The sequence below is a fragment of the Leptopilina boulardi genome, unplaced genomic scaffold, assembly GCF_019393585.1.
Source record: "Leptopilina boulardi isolate dan_hultmark-lab unplaced genomic scaffold, ZJU_Lbou_2.1 LbouV2_278, whole genome shotgun sequence".
NCBI classification, from domain to species: domain Eukaryota; kingdom Metazoa; phylum Arthropoda; class Insecta; order Hymenoptera; family Figitidae; genus Leptopilina; species Leptopilina boulardi.
The window spans coordinates 5,675,177-5,692,150 of NW_026137838.1; the positions used below are offsets into that span (position 1 = coordinate 5,675,177).

The 16,974-nt window shown below is 26.9% G+C and overlaps 5 protein-coding genes across 6 annotated transcripts; 2 read left to right on the forward strand and 3 right to left on the reverse strand.

Moving 5' to 3' along the window:
* Positions 1–15: 15 nt before the first annotated feature.
* Positions 16–6,328, reverse strand: LOC127281897 (uncharacterized). The gene is made up of 12 exons (XM_051305871.1): positions 5,893–6,328; positions 4,981–5,313; positions 4,331–4,626; positions 3,982–4,254; positions 3,626–3,915; positions 3,284–3,531; positions 2,821–3,169; positions 2,565–2,738; positions 2,244–2,507; positions 1,949–2,071; positions 450–697; positions 16–286 (listed from the first exon to the last, which is right to left on the reverse strand). Exons 1-12 carry the CDS (start codon positions 6,039–6,041, stop codon positions 16–18), a joined length of 3,018 nt encoding a protein of 1,005 aa, XP_051161828.1. The 5' UTR covers positions 6,042–6,328.
* A 160-nt stretch (positions 6,329–6,488) lies between these two features.
* Positions 6,489–8,825, reverse strand: LOC127281848 (beta-parvin). Its single transcript, XM_051305799.1, has 5 exons — positions 8,458–8,825; positions 7,942–8,205; positions 7,431–7,825; positions 7,125–7,368; positions 6,489–7,054 (listed from the first exon to the last, which is right to left on the reverse strand). The coding sequence occupies exons 1-5, from the start codon at positions 8,573–8,575 to the stop codon at positions 6,978–6,980; spliced, it is 1,098 nt and encodes a 365-aa protein (XP_051161756.1). The 5' UTR covers positions 8,576–8,825; the 3' UTR covers positions 6,489–6,977.
* A 216-nt stretch (positions 8,826–9,041) lies between these two features.
* On the forward strand, positions 9,042–10,430 carry LOC127281849 (28S ribosomal protein S35, mitochondrial). Its single transcript, XM_051305800.1, has 3 exons — positions 9,042–9,274; positions 9,455–10,074; positions 10,145–10,430. Exons 1-3 carry the CDS (start codon positions 9,151–9,153, stop codon positions 10,394–10,396), a joined length of 996 nt encoding a protein of 331 aa, XP_051161757.1. The 5' UTR covers positions 9,042–9,150; the 3' UTR covers positions 10,397–10,430.
* Positions 10,431–10,476: 46 nt separating this feature from the next.
* Positions 10,477–12,624, forward strand: LOC127281851 (uncharacterized). 2 transcript variants are annotated; one of them, XM_051305801.1, is made up of 4 exons: positions 10,477–10,840; positions 10,907–11,235; positions 11,408–11,606; positions 11,804–12,624. In XM_051305801.1, the coding sequence occupies exons 1-4, from the start codon at positions 10,811–10,813 to the stop codon at positions 11,861–11,863; spliced, it is 618 nt and encodes a 205-aa protein (XP_051161758.1). In that variant the 5' UTR covers positions 10,477–10,810; the 3' UTR covers positions 11,864–12,624. The 2 variants fall into 2 exon arrangements, with proteins under 2 accessions (XP_051161758.1, XP_051161759.1); XM_051305802.1 differs by having other exon boundaries at positions 10,488–10,840; positions 11,423–11,606.
* Positions 12,031–16,784, reverse strand: LOC127281845 (kinesin-like protein KIF18A). Its single transcript, XM_051305796.1, has 4 exons — positions 16,619–16,784; positions 14,234–15,877; positions 13,150–14,162; positions 12,031–13,043 (listed from the first exon to the last, which is right to left on the reverse strand). Exons 2-4 carry the CDS (start codon positions 15,860–15,862, stop codon positions 13,001–13,003), a joined length of 2,685 nt encoding a protein of 894 aa, XP_051161753.1. The 5' UTR covers positions 15,863–15,877; positions 16,619–16,784; the 3' UTR covers positions 12,031–13,000.
* Between the last annotated feature and the right edge of the window lie 190 nt (positions 16,785–16,974).

The window sequence follows — 16,974 nt, forward strand, 5'->3', positions numbered from 1 at the left end:
AGATTAAAAAATTATTTATTCAGTTTCGAGGAAATTTTCAGAGGGGAAAAGATATGGAAATCCTTTTGTTTGTTCCATGACAGTTTCCAAATGAGAGACACTATATAGTTGTCTATATTTTAAAGATCTTCTAGGATAAAAACTTTGGCAATTTTTTATAAACGATTCATTCTTTTTGTTTGATAAATTTTTCAAATTAACTTTTTCTTCCAATTTATTATCTAAATTAAAATATTGTGTTTTCAAAAACAACGGAGAAACTTTAGTTAAATTTTTCAGTGATTGTCTGAAATAATAATTTAATATAAAGAAATTAATAATCAATATAAACTAATCGAGATGAAAATTGTTAAATATAAATTATATTTAATTATTATTAATTATTAATTATTAATTATTAATTTTTATTTAATATCATTGAAGCATATCTTCAATAATTTGCAACAAACCTTGAATTAATCGTGTAATTTTGATCACCAAATGCTGATATTGTTTGATATTGATTTTTAAATCGCTCACAATCACTGTAAATAATTTTATTATTGCTTGGTCGAATTGTTAACGTGCTTAAACGTTTCACACTTTTCTCCTGATCAGAAACGGATATTTGTCTTCTTTCATTGTTAATAATTTCTCGATTATTGATTAAATGTGACGATTGATTTGATGAGGGAGGACATTTTTCAGATGAATTATTCTATAAAATCGTGGAAAAAAGAACAAAAATAGTGAATAAAAAAAACAAATTAAATAATTAATATTCTTTTCAAACAGAAATTTAATTAAAAATTATTATAAAAAGAAGAGAAATTTAAATACATAATTTAAAATTCAAAATTTAAAGTATTAAAAACAAAAAATGGTATAATTATAAAAAAAAAATACAAATACAGTTTTATAAAATGTTCCGTTTAAAGAAAAGTAGGACAAGAGCGTATAATTTATATGCGGAAACCGTTGAAATTGAATGCACCCATTATTCCAGACTATAATTTTCTCATTTGTGAGAAATCACGCGAATGAAGAAAAATATATTTTTTTAAAAATCGGTTAACAATTAAAAGATGCAACTAAATCAAAATATAAATAAACAAAATTATTCGACTAATCTCAAAAATAAAGAAAGCCTCCCAAAAAAAAATGTTAAACCAAATTTAATTAAATTTTTTTCATTAAAAAAATTATTAAATTAAAGTAAATTATTAAACAAAAAGTAAAATAGTATAGAATTAAAAAAAAATTGAAGTAAATTATTGTATTTTAGTCATTATTTTAATTTTCTTCAAAATTTGTAATTTGAAGTGAATAAATTAAGAACGGGTATAATAAAGTTCATAGCCAAAATATAAATGACATGCACTGCTTATTTGGCACGAAAAGAATTATTACACTTCATGCGGCGTAGCAATATAAAAGCAAAATTATACTGCAAGCAGTTTACGACTTGCACGCAACAATTTATTTCCATCTTGATTCATGTAATAGAAACTCCTCTTTTAATTTACTGTTTCTTTTAATAATTCCCAGCATTCAAAAAATCAAATGATGACAAAATACATTTTTTTCTCATATTAAAAAATTTATAATTAAATAATAATAATAATAATAATATATTTACGTATTTCCAAATTATTAATTCTTTAATTTTCTTTTGTTTAAAATATAAATATTTTAAATTATTATTATTATATAATTATAATTAAATATTAATATAATATTTTTATAGTTAGTGAAAAATTTGAAAATTTAACTATTTTATATCGAATTTCTCATCTTCAATAGAGTAAATAATATTTTGAACATGAGAGGGAAAGAGTAATTTTTTCGTTTGTGGATCGGTGCGAATTCGTCGAAATTTACAATCGGAATTACATTGTGATGAATGTAATAAATATTTACTCGAATCTTCCCACCATCGACGAATATCGCCACGCCTAGTATCGCGTACCTGAGTCAGTAGTGAATCCTCGTCATTTAAAATGTGTTGACTATGCCTTGGACAAATGTGACTTTCCTTTTGTGCTTTTAGTAATGAGGAATGTGTCGGTGCAGCGATTCGATCAATTTGAATCTATATGCAAAGAAAGAGAAAGAATTAAAATTTAAATTGAACGAATTTATTTATTTCATTCCTTATCGAACAATGAATATTTAAAAAAAATTTCTTTAATTGATTTAAAAAAATATAAACAAAATTTTTTCAAATTAATCTATTATTTTTTTTGTAAATTGAAAATAAAAACCTTGGCACGTTTGAAGCTTTTTCGACTGGCGGCAGAGGACTGTCGAATAATTGGTGTTATTTCTTCTTTCTTTTGCGGTTGTTTATTGGGATCGCCAAATAATCCTTTTGACTCAGCGACCTTAATCATAAAAAGTGAATCAAATTGCATCATTTCTTTTCGTCTTATAAACGCTATAAAGCATCCTTCCTCCAAAAGATTGTCACAATTTTCATCATAAATATCATTAACGCTGCAAACTTCAAAAACATCACTATCTGGAACCTAAAAAAAATCAATTATTTATGTGAATTTCCGTTTTTTTAGTAACACAAATGTTACCTTAATATCAGGATAAGATGTAATTGAAGTCTCTTCTTCTTTTTCTTGTTCTTCTTCGGGATTTTGTGAAATTTCCGATTCTAAATTCGATGGCTCACATGATTGTCTTCGTTTTCCTGGTCTCAACATTTTTGGTGATTTTTCACCAACTTCTTTTGGTATTTTTTTCTTACTCTGAAAAAGAAGGTCAAAGAATTAAAAAAAAAAAAAGAAGAAAAAGAAAAATTATTAGATCAAAGTCAAAGACGTAACCCACAGTTGTTTCTTTAATATATTTCTCCTTGGCAATTCCATTGGCATAATCGACAACCTGATTCACCATTTCTGTTGTTTCCGAGGGCAAAATTGAATGGACTTCGTAAATGAGTAGCTGAATATTAGGTTTTGTTAATGCGTGTTTTAATGTTGCTAATTGATCAGCAAGAAGTGTTCTCGGATGTTTTAGTTCATCGTCATCGCTTGTTAATGATTCCAAAAGTGCATAATCTCCATCACGAGCAACTGCCAAATCGACGATATCATTTATTCCCGTATAACTGCAATGAGGTGTCGCTAAAACTATTGTCGCTCTTTCCAATTCCGATGATGGTGGCGGAGAAATGTATCTAAAATAATTTTCAAAATAATTTTATTTAAATTATAGCTCATGAATAAAATAGAAAAAAAAATATATAAATATTAATTTAAATGTTAAAAAATTTATTAAAAGATTAAATTACTGTTCGGAGAAAATTCGACATTGTTGATGCGTTATTCCCAAGTGGTGTAAATAATTCTCATATTCGCAATGTTGATCTCCAGTGCCAAAGGCCAAAAGTCGTCCAGCATCTTCAATATCAGCCAAAAGACTCGCAACATACGCAGTGTGTCTTGGAGCGATACACTGAGTTAAAATTACAGGTCCACATAATTTTCCCATTTGAATTGCCTTCATTAAACTCGCTGCTCCCAAACAAAGCGATCTTTCCTAACAAAAATTAATAATTTTAAGAATTTCATTTTTTTTATTTTTCAAAACATTAAGAAAAAAAAAATGATATCGATATTTCAAAAATTCATACCAAAAAAATAAAACAATGCTTGCGAACTAATTGTGATGTTGCCAATTTTTCTCGACTCTTTTCATGAAAACTAACGACTTTTGGACAAAGAGAATCAAAAACAAAATTTTCTTCATCCAAATTTGTTTCCTCACAATTGGCACAATATTGAAATCCCAATTTCTCCATTTCGATTATAAATTCTTCTTTACTTGCTATTTTCATTGAATTCACCCATCCTGAGGCTATTGTACTTTCTTCATTCCAATAAATTCCCTCTGCAGATTTTAAATGACTTGGCAGCAAATCGTCTTTAAAAAAAAAAAATACAAAATTAATTTTAATTTTCAATTTATTTTCAAGTTTCAACATTTTACCTAGCGTTAAAGCTGAACCACCAATTCGCAATCTTGAAACGCTTGCTGCTAATCGTGTTTTTGTTTCAAGAAGACAATCTTCCACATATTTTAGATTAGCTAAATTAAAAGCTCTCTCACGTTCAGCAATAGCCAATTTATTTCCAAGTCGAGCAAATTTTCTCCCTTGCATATCGTATAACAAAAGCCAAACAATTTTCTCCTGTTTTCGAAGATTTTTATAATGATGCCAAAATCCAACATCTTCCAATGCATGATTCAATATGTGTTTATCTAATTTTAATAATACAGAAAAATTAATTTATTTAATACTGAAAAAAAATTTAATTTTTAAAAAAAGAAATCTTACATCTCAAGACATCGTAAACTAAACCAAAAACACGTCTCATTTCAGCTTCATCGACATAATTAGATGACGAATCATCTTTTTGAAGAACTTTTGCTGCTAAAATAATATCTCGAATTCGCCATCCTGGTTCTATATAAGCTTCAGTCATTGAACCGCTTGCTGAAGAAATTGTTGCCAAAGAAAAAAGAATTTCTTCTTTTATTCCTTTTTTCGGTTTTCGAGGAAAATGTTTATCGCCAGGTTCCCATTCGTATAATTTGTTCTCTTTCAATGGATTTTTTGACGGAGAATCCATTCTACGAAAAATTATTTTGTTTATTATGTCAAAATAAAAACAACCAAATGTCAAAATATTTTGCAACAAAAAAAATTAAGTAAAAAAAAAAGAATTTTTTGACTATTATAACTGATAATTGAGCTAAAGAAATTAATTCTCGTCAATATACCTCAATATTAAAATTATAGATGTAGAAAATAAAATAAAAGACTCAAAAAGTTATTTAAAATTTAATTAACGCTCGTAAATTAACTGGTTAACGCAAGCATTTTGAACTTTGCTTTTAAATTTCGATTAATCGAAAATTTGAATTTTTTATAAATTCAAATTATAATAAAAAAAAATAATTCACGAAAATAAAAAAAAAACTCACTCCTTCTCTTCTGAATTTCTATCCATTAAACGTTGAAGATCAACAAGTTGATAATAAACTTGATGACGCCATTCTTCATTACTGGGCAAAATTAATTCGTCCAATTCACGACGATGTTCTTCTTCATCAATGAAATCTGTCGTTTTTATAAATTTCGACAATACAACACGAAAAACTCTCGCATAAATTGTAAATATACTTGATTTTCTCCAATTTCTTTTTCGCGAAACAATATTTTTCTTATCTTCAATTTCTTTTTCAAATGTAGAAAAATCCTCAGCAAGCTGCTGCCAATCATCATCCGAAAAACTGTTATTATGTTCCATACTCTCACTAAACGTGGATTAAAAAAAAAATTAAATTAACTCCTTTTCTTTTAGCATAATGCAAATATTAAAATTCGCAGAAATTACATTTATTAATTTCTTTAAAATTAATCGTTACCTCTTTTTGGTTTCGCAAAATTTTTCATGATTAAATAAAATTTGTTTCGATTCAGTGAGAACTTGTTCAAGAGCTGCGATATTCATTGACAATAAAAAAAGAGATTTCAAAAATTTATTCTTTAATAAAAATCGATTAAATTTTCCTTAATATCAAAATTTTTTAATAAATTCTCAGTCTTAAAAAATATAATAAAAATTCTATCACTCGAAATTTAAAAATAAATTTTCTTTAATAAAAAAAAAATATATTATTTATTTTAAATTAGTATAGTATTTATAAAACAGTAAAAAATTGTATATAAAAAAATTCCATTAAAAAAAGACTTTTTTTTACGAAAAAAAAAGTTAAATTTAGTTTGAATTTCAAATCTAAATTCGCCCAGGTGTGATTTTAATAGAACGATCTTGATTCGTGAAACTTTGAATGTGAACTGAATGAAATGAGATATATATTCAGTATAAGCACCTTTCGTGAAAAATCGGCGCCGTTTGGATAATTACGGCTCTTTCTTTTTTTTTTCTTATACTTTTATTTGTCACGTATAATGTTAGAAGCAGAACTAAAAAGAAAGAAGGCGTTTGGTTTGATATCAGCATCGCGTGCTTTGAAATCATCTGGTGAAATAGCTTTATATACTATCTGCACTCTATAGACACAGAAATATATATATATATATATCATTATATCTCTCTATATATTCATACGAAATTGTAGATTTTGTCTTTATGTGGTATGTCCCTGCATGTCCTACTCTATTTCTATATCAAGATTGGCACAATTTGCTCCACATTTTCATTCGTGAATCAATTGTAAAAATAATATTTTTATACATCAGATGATCGCATCGCAAATCAATTCACCTTGACTTAGAACTGAAATCTCGCGAACAATTCACTAAGAAAAAAACAACAACAATGATATAATCACGAAACATGAAATAATAAAAATAATATATTTTAATTCAAATTGCAAAAAATAAATGGCTATTATAATTTATAAAAATGGAATGAAATTTTCTAAATAAAAGACAAAAACACTTTGTTCCACTTGAAAATATAAATATATATATTCTATTCTATAAAATAAATACAAGTATATGAGTATATTTGTACATGTCTACATGTAAATTTGTTAATTCTATAAAATTTCAACTATATTAATAAAAACAATTCGATTATAGAGCTGACATTAAAATTTATCAAATTCATTAAAAGTTCATTAAAAAGTTTTATAAAATTCCATTAAAAAAGTTTTATATTCATTAAAACATTATTAAAGTTGTAATTTAAAAATCTATAATCATTGACAATTCCTGTTATAAGACACTTGCGGTTAATAAAAGTAGTTGTGTTAAACGAATATTCCAGGCCATTATTTTTTCAATTAAAAATTATTTTAAATAAAGGATACTGTTTTGGCAAATAATTGGCCCTTCGTAGATTTTTAAAATATTACAAACATGGCAGTTTTCATTATCTTGCGTTAAAACGTTTTTTTTTTTTAAATTAGTAATATTAGTATATTTCTTCTCGATATAACTCAGACTTCTTTCAATTGATTCCTTTATATCTTGTAAATAAATTGTAAAGAACACGAAGAGTTGATTTCAAATCTAAATTGACCACATCTGTAATAAACAAAAAAAAAAAATAATAATCATCTGTGATATTTTTCTAAAACAATTTTTGTTTAATTACCTTCTGGTCTTGCTTTTGGTTTCGGTAAACCAATATCCTGCATGAGCTCAAAGGCAAACGCAACATTGTGAACTTTTTGATCATGATTCTTTGGAGTCAAATGAAAACTTCCCAGGGGTACGAAAAATCCTTCAAGAAGTCCTAATAGTAAAGTGAGAAATACTCCGTCATGAAATTGAGAATCCAAGTCTGTTACTTCTAAATGAACTTTACTTAGATGTTTATTTACAAATGTTACTAAAGACTGTAAAGAAAAGACAAATTTATTAAATTTTGAATTATGAATTAAAAATACAAAATACTGACCCTTTTAACAACGGCCAATTTTTCTGGAGCCTGATCGAATAAAGTATCAAAAGCATCTCTCTCGCAACGCATTCCCACATCGTCGTATGTGGACGTAATCTCTTCTTTCACGGTTCTATGAGTTAATTGTCCATCCTTCTTTTTTACAACAACAACATAAACAACAACTCGTTCCGGTAGTCTAATAGGCGCTCGAAATTGTCGTGCTAATCCAACCAACAAATGTAAAATAGAGACAATATTCTTGGAATGCACAGACTCAACGCTCCATTTATATGGTGGATAACGTCCCAGAACATGATTAGCAGCGTGAAGTACAACTTCCAATTTTTGCTTTTGACCCTCCTCGGATTGTGTTACTTCCGGCACATCAAGTTTTCGTCCCGTTAATTTTTCTAGAAAACAAAATTTTCGTTAAATATCTTCAATTTTATAATAAATTTTTTTTATAAATCAAATATTCGTTTTTACAAAGGCAAAAGTTTCTCAAAAAATTGAAAAAAAAAATTACCTAAAAGTTTTTGAAGAACTTGACCATCATATAAATCTTCAGCAATATTTTTCACAATAATTCTCTGATTAGCTAATTCATCGTTAATCCAATCAATTAAAATTGTAACGAGTTCAAGTACTTTTGAATCTTCTAATGATTTTGGTTCAATCATTGAACGTTCTTCATTTTCTTCAAGATTATATTCTTCAGGTGGTAATTCAGGATTTGCTGCACATCCTGGTGAATCGATGGCATATTTTCCCTCTTCCTGTACCTCTTGAACTGTATAAATAATAAATAACTGTATAAAAAATGAAACATACAAACATAACGGAACAAAAATTAATTGAAATAAAAAATAATTTGATTAAAACTAAAAATAAATCTAATATTATATTATTATTATAATTTTCATCACAATTGGGTTGATTCCTTAAAAGGAAATCATCTGATTCCATAACACCCACGAAACTTTTGTAAATAATGAAAAATTAAAAACAAAAAATAATATAAAAATTGTTTATAACTACATACCTTCTTTGATACGTTTCTTGCGACCAAGTGTGCCAATTTTATCCCAAAAACTTTCTTCTTTTTCATCTTTTTTTGCCGAAATAGGTGGACGAGGTGATTTTGGACGAGGAGAAGCCATGATTATTTTTATTTGTATGGGAAATGAAGGAATGTCATCATCAACACAGACATTGAATGAACGTCATCGTCGAGAATAAACACATTTTAGGTTAAGACAGTTTTGCAACTTTATAAAAATTATAATTTTTCATATCTTTCAATAAACCAATTTTGTCGTATAAGAAAATAATTTCTTCATATTTAAAACGTTTCTTTTTTAAATAATAAACTAACTTTTTCTTGTTGACATTTGAAAAATCAATTGTTACACTCCTGATGATTTGTTGAAATATGAAACGTTGAAATTGAACCACTTTTCAAAGAAACAAAAATTCAAAAAATATTTTAAAGATTTTAAATAAAGATAAATAGTTTTTTAAACAAAATTTGTAAAAAAAACCAAAGCGATATTATTTTATTTTAAATATTTTTATAAAATTCTTTTTATTATTTCAAATTTTGAATAATACCACACGGAACAGTGGATTTGAATTCATGGAACAGTGAAATGAACATGCGATTTTTATAGGTTAGGATTAAAGTATTTACAAAAGTTTTGTTTATAAAAAAGTGATTAACAAAAATTATTTAAAAATGTCAGTTTTTGTACGTCTGTGTGAAAAAAACATTTTCTCCACAATAAAAAAAACTCCATCACTTTGTGCCACATATGTTGCAGAATCAAATGCACCTCGAGTTACTGGTAAAAAAGATTCCGGTAAGTAACTCCAATATTTTATAAATAAAAATTAATTATCACAAAATAATTATTATTTAATTTACAATAATAAATAGAAAATTTATAATATTTCTTTTAATTGAACATAATATTGTTCTGAAATTATATTACTTAAACAATATATGATTTAGATTTCAAGTTTATTTTTATTTATTGTAGAGGGGTTTCGAATTTTAATGCTAAAACCAGAAAAATTTGAAAAAAAGGAAAAGTCAGAACATAAAAAAAGAGTCTTACCACCAAGAGAATTAGAAATGAAAGTTGATCAAGATTGGCCGTCAGTTTGGCCTGGACCAAGAACTTTTCATCCAGCATCTGTACCACTTCCCATTAGACAAGGATATCCTTTAAATAATGAAGCACCACCTGCTAAATATGGTAATACGGAATTAATGAAAATTCCCAATTTTTTACATCTTACACCGCCAGCAATACGAAGACATTGTGAAGCAATTAAAAAATTTTGCACTAATTGGCCAGTTGGTTTAGAAACTGAAGAAAAATGTACTGAACACTTTCCCCTCGAAGTAATTACAAGTGATTATGTTTATTCATCACCCACAATACGAGAACCTTTGGCAAGAATTGTGAGCTTAAGAATAAAATTGTCAAGTCTCACTTTAGATGCACATGCTAAAGATAAATTTCTTAGATTAATTAAAGATAAATATGATCCAGTGACCGATTATATCACAATCACAACAGATCGATGTCCATTAAAACAACAAAATATGGATTATGCTCATTATCTTATTACAGCTTTATATCATGAATCTTGGGTGAGTTTTCATTTCTTTCATTTTTATAGAATTGCATTTGAATTTTCAAAATTTCTTTTTTATTTTACAGAAAGTAGAACCTTGGGAAGCTGAAAAATGTGAAGCCGATATGGAATATTACGATTGGGATAGAAATAAAAGTCGAGAGAATTTAATTACCATTTTCTGTTGGCCTGAACCACCAAAAGATATTGACTATCAATCTATTCCTCATGCTGAAGAATACAAAATTGCAGTTTCAGATCTTATAAATAATGGAGAAGACGATTATTCTGTAAATAAATACAAAGAAGCTGTAAAAAATTTATTCAACTTAAAATAAGTTTAAAAATAAAAATAAGTTATGTAAAATTTTATTTTTAAATTCATTTTTTTCAAAAAGCAACAAAAAAAATTATAAAACGGTATTACGAAAACCGTAATAAATGAGATTAATGGTGAATTGAATTGACGATGAATTTAAATATTATTTATTTTTTTACTAGGACAAATTTTTCGTTACAATGAAAGCACGCAAATGATGATAAATTCAAAAGTAATTTTGAATTCGAATCCGTGACGAAACTTACTGGAGCATTGACAATAAATCACGTGCACGCGATTTAAGTATCATATATAAAGTATAAAAGCAAATGAAATTTTGAAGACGAACCACAGTGCGTTATTTATTTTCGCGAGTTTTTTTTGTTTCTTTTCCATACAATGGACATAAATTTTATTTTATATTTTTTGGAGAATGATCGATATCTGTAAAATTATTTCTATTGTAAGTATTTCTTATTAAAAAAAAAATTGTCCTTTTTTTTATTTATAAAAGTAATTTTTTATTTAGAAAATCATATTTTGGACAATTGTACTAATGGATTATAGGATTGAGAAGATTTTCGGAAAAACGCCACCCAATTTATATTTGTCGGATTTGTCGAAAAATACGAGATTACATCCAATTAACACGCCAATTGTTCCAAATTGCAATAATCCAAATTTTCTCAATCAGCCGTATCTTTGTAAATTAGTAAATCGATTTAAAAATATTTCTCCAATTACAAACAGTCCTATTTTATCGTCAGATTATTTAATTAATAAACCAACAAATCGACAAGCAAGAAGTTATTATGGTTCATATGGACATGGAGCACCTGCAGCTCCAGCTTTTTATCCGTAAGTAATATTAAACCAATTATTTTTTTTGTATTTTAATTTCGCAATGTTTCTTTATTAACGAAAAATCAAAAAAAAATTTTCTTATATTTTAAAATCCAATAATTCGTTTATAAAAGAAAAAGTTGCGATCATTAAAACGTAATTAGTTTCTAATTAATAGTTTTTAAAGTTCAACTTTTTTCAGAACTTTTGATCCAATTAGCGTGCTCGCCTCACTTGCATTCTTAGCTTTTTTATTGCAATCATTTGCTTCATTATTCGACAGATCAAGATCAATTATTCCAACAATTGTCAGCAGCAGAAGACAATCATCAGCAGAAGTTGATAAGGACGTTGAGGAACGTGTAATGCGAGCACTTAATGAATATGTACGGAAATTTTTGTTAATTTACTATTTAATCAGAGCAATTTTATAAAAATGGGAATTTTTTTCAGTTTTATTCCTAAAATTTTAAAAAATACAATTATCTCTGATTATTCAAAATTTGTCAGCAATTTTTCATCATTGCGAATTTCTAAAAAAAATTTTTAATAAAAGTTTTTTTTTTTCTTTTTGAATTTGCAGTCAGCATTGGAAAATAATTTACTTGATGGAAGAGAAGAAACAACAACGAAAAAGCAATAAAGCAAATTTTCGAAATTATAATCAAACAACTGAAAATTATTTACATTCTAAGAAAATTGTAACATCGAATTTTAAATTATTTTAAATATTATAATAATTATGTTAATAATATGTAAAATATATACTAAAATGTATAATAATACAATAGTATATAATGGAATAAAACATTATTGTAAGTATAAATATTTTATTAATGTACTAAAAATATTATTACAAAACATTAATATCAAATTATTGCTTATTTTACGCTTAATATGAACGCCTAAAATTAATTATCATGCGATCGTAATATATATTTTCTTTTATTTATAAGCGTAATATTTGCAATTTATTAAATTTTTTTAAAAAAATACTGGAATAAAATTCAAACAACTCATTAAGTGAGAGTGTCAGTAAATTGCAGTGAAAAACATTAATCACCGGACATCGATTTCAAATCAATGTATTTCAACTTACGATAAATTATTATTATTTCACATTTTTTTTTTTTAGATATAAAATAACAATAATAATTATTATTTAAAAATTCAAAGACAATCAAATTTTTTCAGTCAATTCGTGCGTTTCAATTCAATTTCTGAATAAATATATGATGTTAAGTTGTGATATAAAACTAAAATAAAAAAAAAAAAAACTAGAAATCGTTACATAAAAAATATAATAAAAATTTTTCTAAATATTTTTTCTTCGTCATTATTTTAGAAAAATATTTGTGCTGTCTCTCGTGATTGCTTTCTAAAAAAAAAAAGTAAAATAAAACTCATTCGTGATTTATTTTGAATTTGTTCTTTAAAAAAAAAAAAAATAGATATTCTTTGGTACCGTAAATTTTATTTTTGACAATTGATATTCTTAATGAAAAATTTTATTTTTATTGATCGTTATTTTTTGTAGTGATTTTATAAGTATTTTTTGGATTTTGTTTCTTCAAAATAAATCAGCAATGAGAATATGACAAGTGTATTGCTAAATCAACTTGAGAAAATTGTTGCAGCTATTAGAGTATATTTTATTTCTCATACTGCGTTCGTGTTTTGATTTTTAAAAAATATATACAATACATCTTATCTTGTACACAATAATAAAAGAATACTATATTTTGAAATTAAAAACAAAAATTCATTAGACTCGCTCAAACTACCAGGGAACCCTAGACGAAGGTAAAGCTGGTGTAGTAGATCTGTTAACAAATCAACTGTAAATTAGCTTTTACAGAGTTTACAAAAAATTCCCTTTTTCTTCTTTTGCTAAGCCTGACATAAAATTCAGCAAAATATTTAACTTACTTTGGTTTGACGACTTGTTTCTGGTAAGGATGATGTGAAGAAGTAAGAGCTCGCCTCTCCTTTCCTCTGACGACCTTGAGTGTTGTATCCGATTGTTCATTATTGATGGTAAAATTACTGCTCGGCGGTGGTGGTGGTAATTGTTTTAATTTATCACTTTTCAATTTATTTAAAATAGCAATACTTTTTGCGCTCATGAATAATTGATGTTTTGGCGCTTCCTTATTATTCTCCTTACCGGTGGTATTTTGAATGACTTTATTTTTAGGTGAAATTTTTTTAATAAATTTCGGTGGCGTTCGTCCTGGACCATTATTTTTGTCATGAAGAATACGTTTACGGAATTTTGATTCTTGTAAATTGATGGTACCATTTAGTTTACTGGTATCAATGGCTTTATTACTGATGTCTATTGTTTTATTACTGATGTCAATGGTTCTATTGCTGGCCTCGGCTTCTGTTTCTAATGTGTCAGTATTAATTGTGGAGAATTCATCTAAAGTAACAGTTAAATTGTGAGGATCCATTGTTGTTGCAATTCCAGTTGGTGTGGCGTTGAGTGATTTTGGAGATTCATTTTGTTCATTGAGTGCAACTGGTTGGAAAATTGGCATCTCATTGGTTAGCGGATTATCGAGAACATCGAGAATTGTCATACTGTAAAAATCTTCTTCTGTTGTTGTTAATTCCATATCGGACCATTTGATATTACGTACACCTTCTAATGATTTAATGAGCTGTTTAAATTCACTTTTCATGCTTTCATTCACGGTTCCGTAACCCCTCATCATATTGTAATAAGTTTGAACTGTTGAACTCAACATTTTGATTATTGTCAAGTCAGAATGCATTTCACATTGTTCAAGACTGTTGATACGTTTACCATGTTCGCATTGTTGTTGTAATCTTGATTTTTCAATTTCAGTTTTTAACAATAATGTTTTCTCCCTTAATTTCTCAGTTAGATCTTTGGATTTAATCTGATTTTCAAGTGCTTGCAATTCCCCTTCAACCTGAAATAAAATTAATTTAGTTTTAGTGTAAGAAAATTTGTTTTTAAAAAGAAAATTAATTTTCAACAAACCTTGGACAATTCTTTCCAGACGAGATTCATTTGATTTTGAATGCCATCCCGTTGACGTTTGAAATGTTGGAGAGATTTGTTGAGCCTCGATTTACCGCTGGCATTTATCTCTTCTGGTGATAATGCATCCACTGATGTTGTCAAATTGTGAAGTCTATTATCGGCAGCTTTTTTGTACTGAATCCTGCAGCACAAAACTTTATCGGTACTTTCAAGAGACATGATTTTTTCATTTAAATTTCTTTTCTTTCGATACAATTCCTCGAGTTTATTGCCAAAATCAGCGAGTAATTTATTATTTTCCTCTGTTTTCGTGTCTCTTGGCGTCGAAGAAATAATTTTACCACCATTTTCCAATGCTTGAATTTGCTGCTTGAGCAATGCAATTTCTCTCTTTTGTTCGTCGACCATTTTAATATAAGTTGTCACATGCATTTGACAATCAACAATATTTTTCTTAATACTTGTCTTAATTTTTTTCGCACGATTTGCATATCTCAGTGTATTACATGTATCCTCATAACTCATACTCGATGGACTAACATTAGCAATCATCACCGTTTGACAATTACCACCTAAAGAATCTTTCAATAATCGTGTCAATTTTGATTCTCGATATGGAATATGTTTAATGCCATCTGCTAAATTATTAATACAATTGCCAAGTGCCAATAGAGATTTATTGATATTTGCTCCTTCTTTAAATCTTGCACCTTTACATCCAGTGGCCGAGGCTCTTTCAGATCCAGCAAGATCGATCATTGATAATTTCACTTGTTTTACCTGACCATCTAATTTACTTGTAATATTAACATAAACTTGAAATACAGCATGACTTCTGCTACTCTCTTCATTTGCGTCAGTTGGATGTTGAGTACGATTCTTATTTCCCCTTGCCAGAAGCGAAAGCAATTCGTCTGGACTATGAATTGTTATAATTTTAAGTCCAGCCACAATTATTCCGCATCGTCCATCTTCACGAAGATGAAGTGGTCCACTTTTGTGTAATAAATCTTGAACATTTTCATTATATACTTCTAAATAAGTTACACCCAAATCAAAGTCACGATGTTCTCTTTGTAAATTAATTTGATTAAATAATTCCGACATTGTACGATATGTAATTCCAGGATCACCTTCCTTTCCAAGCATTGTATGTGTTTTTCCAGCACCAGTTGCACCATAAGCAAATACAGAACAATTATAACCATCAAGTAAATTGATAATTAATTCTTTTGTGCTACCTTGAAATATATCATCATTTGATGAATCCATGCCAAAAACTTTGTCAAAAATAAAATTCAATTCTTTATTTTGTTTTTTCAATAAATCACGACCTTTTTGTACAACACCACGATAGAAAAATGGATTTTCTTCTTCTTTTGGATCGAAAATTAACATTTTATCATCAACAAGTTTTATAACTGTTCGATAATTTTCTTGATTTTCACGATCATTTGGAGGTCTACAACGAACAATTACTTTGATACTCGTTTCGGCACTTGTATCTTTTCTCATTGTGCTGCCACTTGTACTAGGTTTTGTTGTGCCTGATAATCTTTTTTTCACGAATTTTTTTGCTTTATTGGGAGAAAAGGCTTTTGCCAAGTCTTTTTTATTGAACACCATGATGATTCATGTGCCCTGTAAAAATTAAATATTTCAATTTTCTATTTAATAATATTGTGAATTAATTTTTTTTTTTAATAAACTAAGACTGGGCCTTGTAATTATTTATTCCAGTCATAATTTACAATATAAATAAAATAAGATTTCGAAATTGTATTTATTTTACTATTTATAATTTATTCCATTAAAAAAAAATTCAATTTATAAGAAAGTTTCTCTTGAGTAACTGCCAGCAATGCCATAAGAAAAATAAGAAAACTTGAATGAAAATTGTTAGCTTCACTCAATTTTTTGTGAAATATTCAATAAATACATATTACTAAACATAATGGTAAAATATTTTAACGATTAATTAAAAAATAATTACAATTATACGAACTTTAAAATCAAGTTCTGTTAAAGTAATTTATATAGAAACTATAAATTTTTATTTACATTTATTCTTAACTAATATGTAAAAATATAAAAATATAGATATTAATTAATTTATTTTAATTAAATATTTATTAACAAAAACATGTTTTTATAACCAACAAAAATTTTTCCCTTTAATTATAAAAATATTAATTTTGACACTTATGAAAGTTTCTTAATAAATAATTATAAATTCTAACATGTGAAATATTCAAGAAATTATTATCTTTAAGAATAAAAAAGGACAAAACGATAAAACAAGCTCTTTTAACAAACTGACAGGTAACGCTATTGTAAATAAACGGATGTTATTGTGATTATCTTTATATTTTTGTGACTTACCCTTCTTTATGGCTTAATAAAATCAATTTGTTGTGTTTTTCAATGCAATAACAATATTATTTTGCACGTAATTCACAAAATAATTAACGTAATTCTAAACAACACTTAAACAAGCTAAACCAAGCACGCCGGACCGTTGGAGACATGACAAAATCAAAAGTGGATTGTAATTTAAATCGTTAGTTTCTAAATTGATCGTTAGATGGCGTAACTTTAATTGTCTTTCTGCGCGTGCGTTGCGGGAAAATTAAAATTATTTTTAAAAATTAAAAAATTTCATTAATCAATTAATTAATTACAAGTGTAGAATGAAAAAAAAGTGTTTTTAAATTTACAATGAAAAAGAAATTTTAAAA

Bases quoted from the DNA above. Each gene is read 5' to 3' on its own strand.
- LOC127281851 (XM_051305801.1), top strand. From the start codon at position 10,811: ATGATCGATATCTGTAAAATTATTTCTATT. The intron at 11,236-11,407 runs GTAAGTAATATT...TAGTTTTTAAAG, and splicing joins GCAGCTCCAGCTTTTTATCC to TTCAACTTTTTTCAGAACTT. The intron at 11,607-11,803 runs GTACGGAAATTT...TTGAATTTGCAG, and splicing joins TGCGAGCACTTAATGAATAT to TCAGCATTGGAAAATAATTT.
- LOC127281897 (XM_051305871.1), bottom strand. From the start codon at position 6,041: ATGATTTCAAAGCACGCGATGCTGATATCAAACCAAACGCCTTCTTTC. The intron at 4,255-4,330 runs GTAAGATTTCTT...TATTAAAATTAG, and splicing joins AGTTTACGATGTCTTGAGAT to ATAAACACATATTGAATCAT. The intron at 3,916-3,981 runs GTAAAATGTTGA...TTTTTTTTAAAG, and splicing joins TGGTTCAGCTTTAACGCTAG to ACGATTTGCTGCCAAGTCAT.
- LOC127281849 (XM_051305800.1), top strand. From the start codon at position 9,151: ATGTCAGTTTTTGTACGTCTGTGTGAAAAAAACATTTTCTCCACAATA. The intron at 9,275-9,454 runs GTAAGTAACTCC...TATTTATTGTAG, and splicing joins TACTGGTAAAAAAGATTCCG to AGGGGTTTCGAATTTTAATG. The intron at 10,075-10,144 runs GTGAGTTTTCAT...TTTATTTTACAG, and splicing joins CTTTATATCATGAATCTTGG to AAAGTAGAACCTTGGGAAGC.
- LOC127281845 (XM_051305796.1), bottom strand. From the start codon at position 15,862: ATGGTGTTCAATAAAAAAGACTTGGCAAAAGCCTTTTCTCCCAATAAA. The intron at 14,163-14,233 runs GTTTGTTGAAAA...ATTTTATTTCAG, and splicing joins TCTGGAAAGAATTGTCCAAG to GTTGAAGGGGAATTGCAAGC. The intron at 13,044-13,149 runs GTAAGTTAAATA...ATTTGTTAACAG, and splicing joins AAACAAGTCGTCAAACCAAA to ATCTACTACACCAGCTTTAC.
- LOC127281848 (XM_051305799.1), bottom strand. From the start codon at position 8,575: ATGGCTTCTCCTCGTCCAAAATCACCTCGTCCACCTATTTCGGCAAAA. The intron at 8,206-8,457 runs GTATGTAGTTAT...TTATTTATACAG, and splicing joins CAAGAAACGTATCAAAGAAG to TTCAAGAGGTACAGGAAGAG. The intron at 7,055-7,124 runs GTAATTAAACAA...TGTTTATTACAG, and splicing joins ACCAAAAGCAAGACCAGAAG to ATGTGGTCAATTTAGATTTG.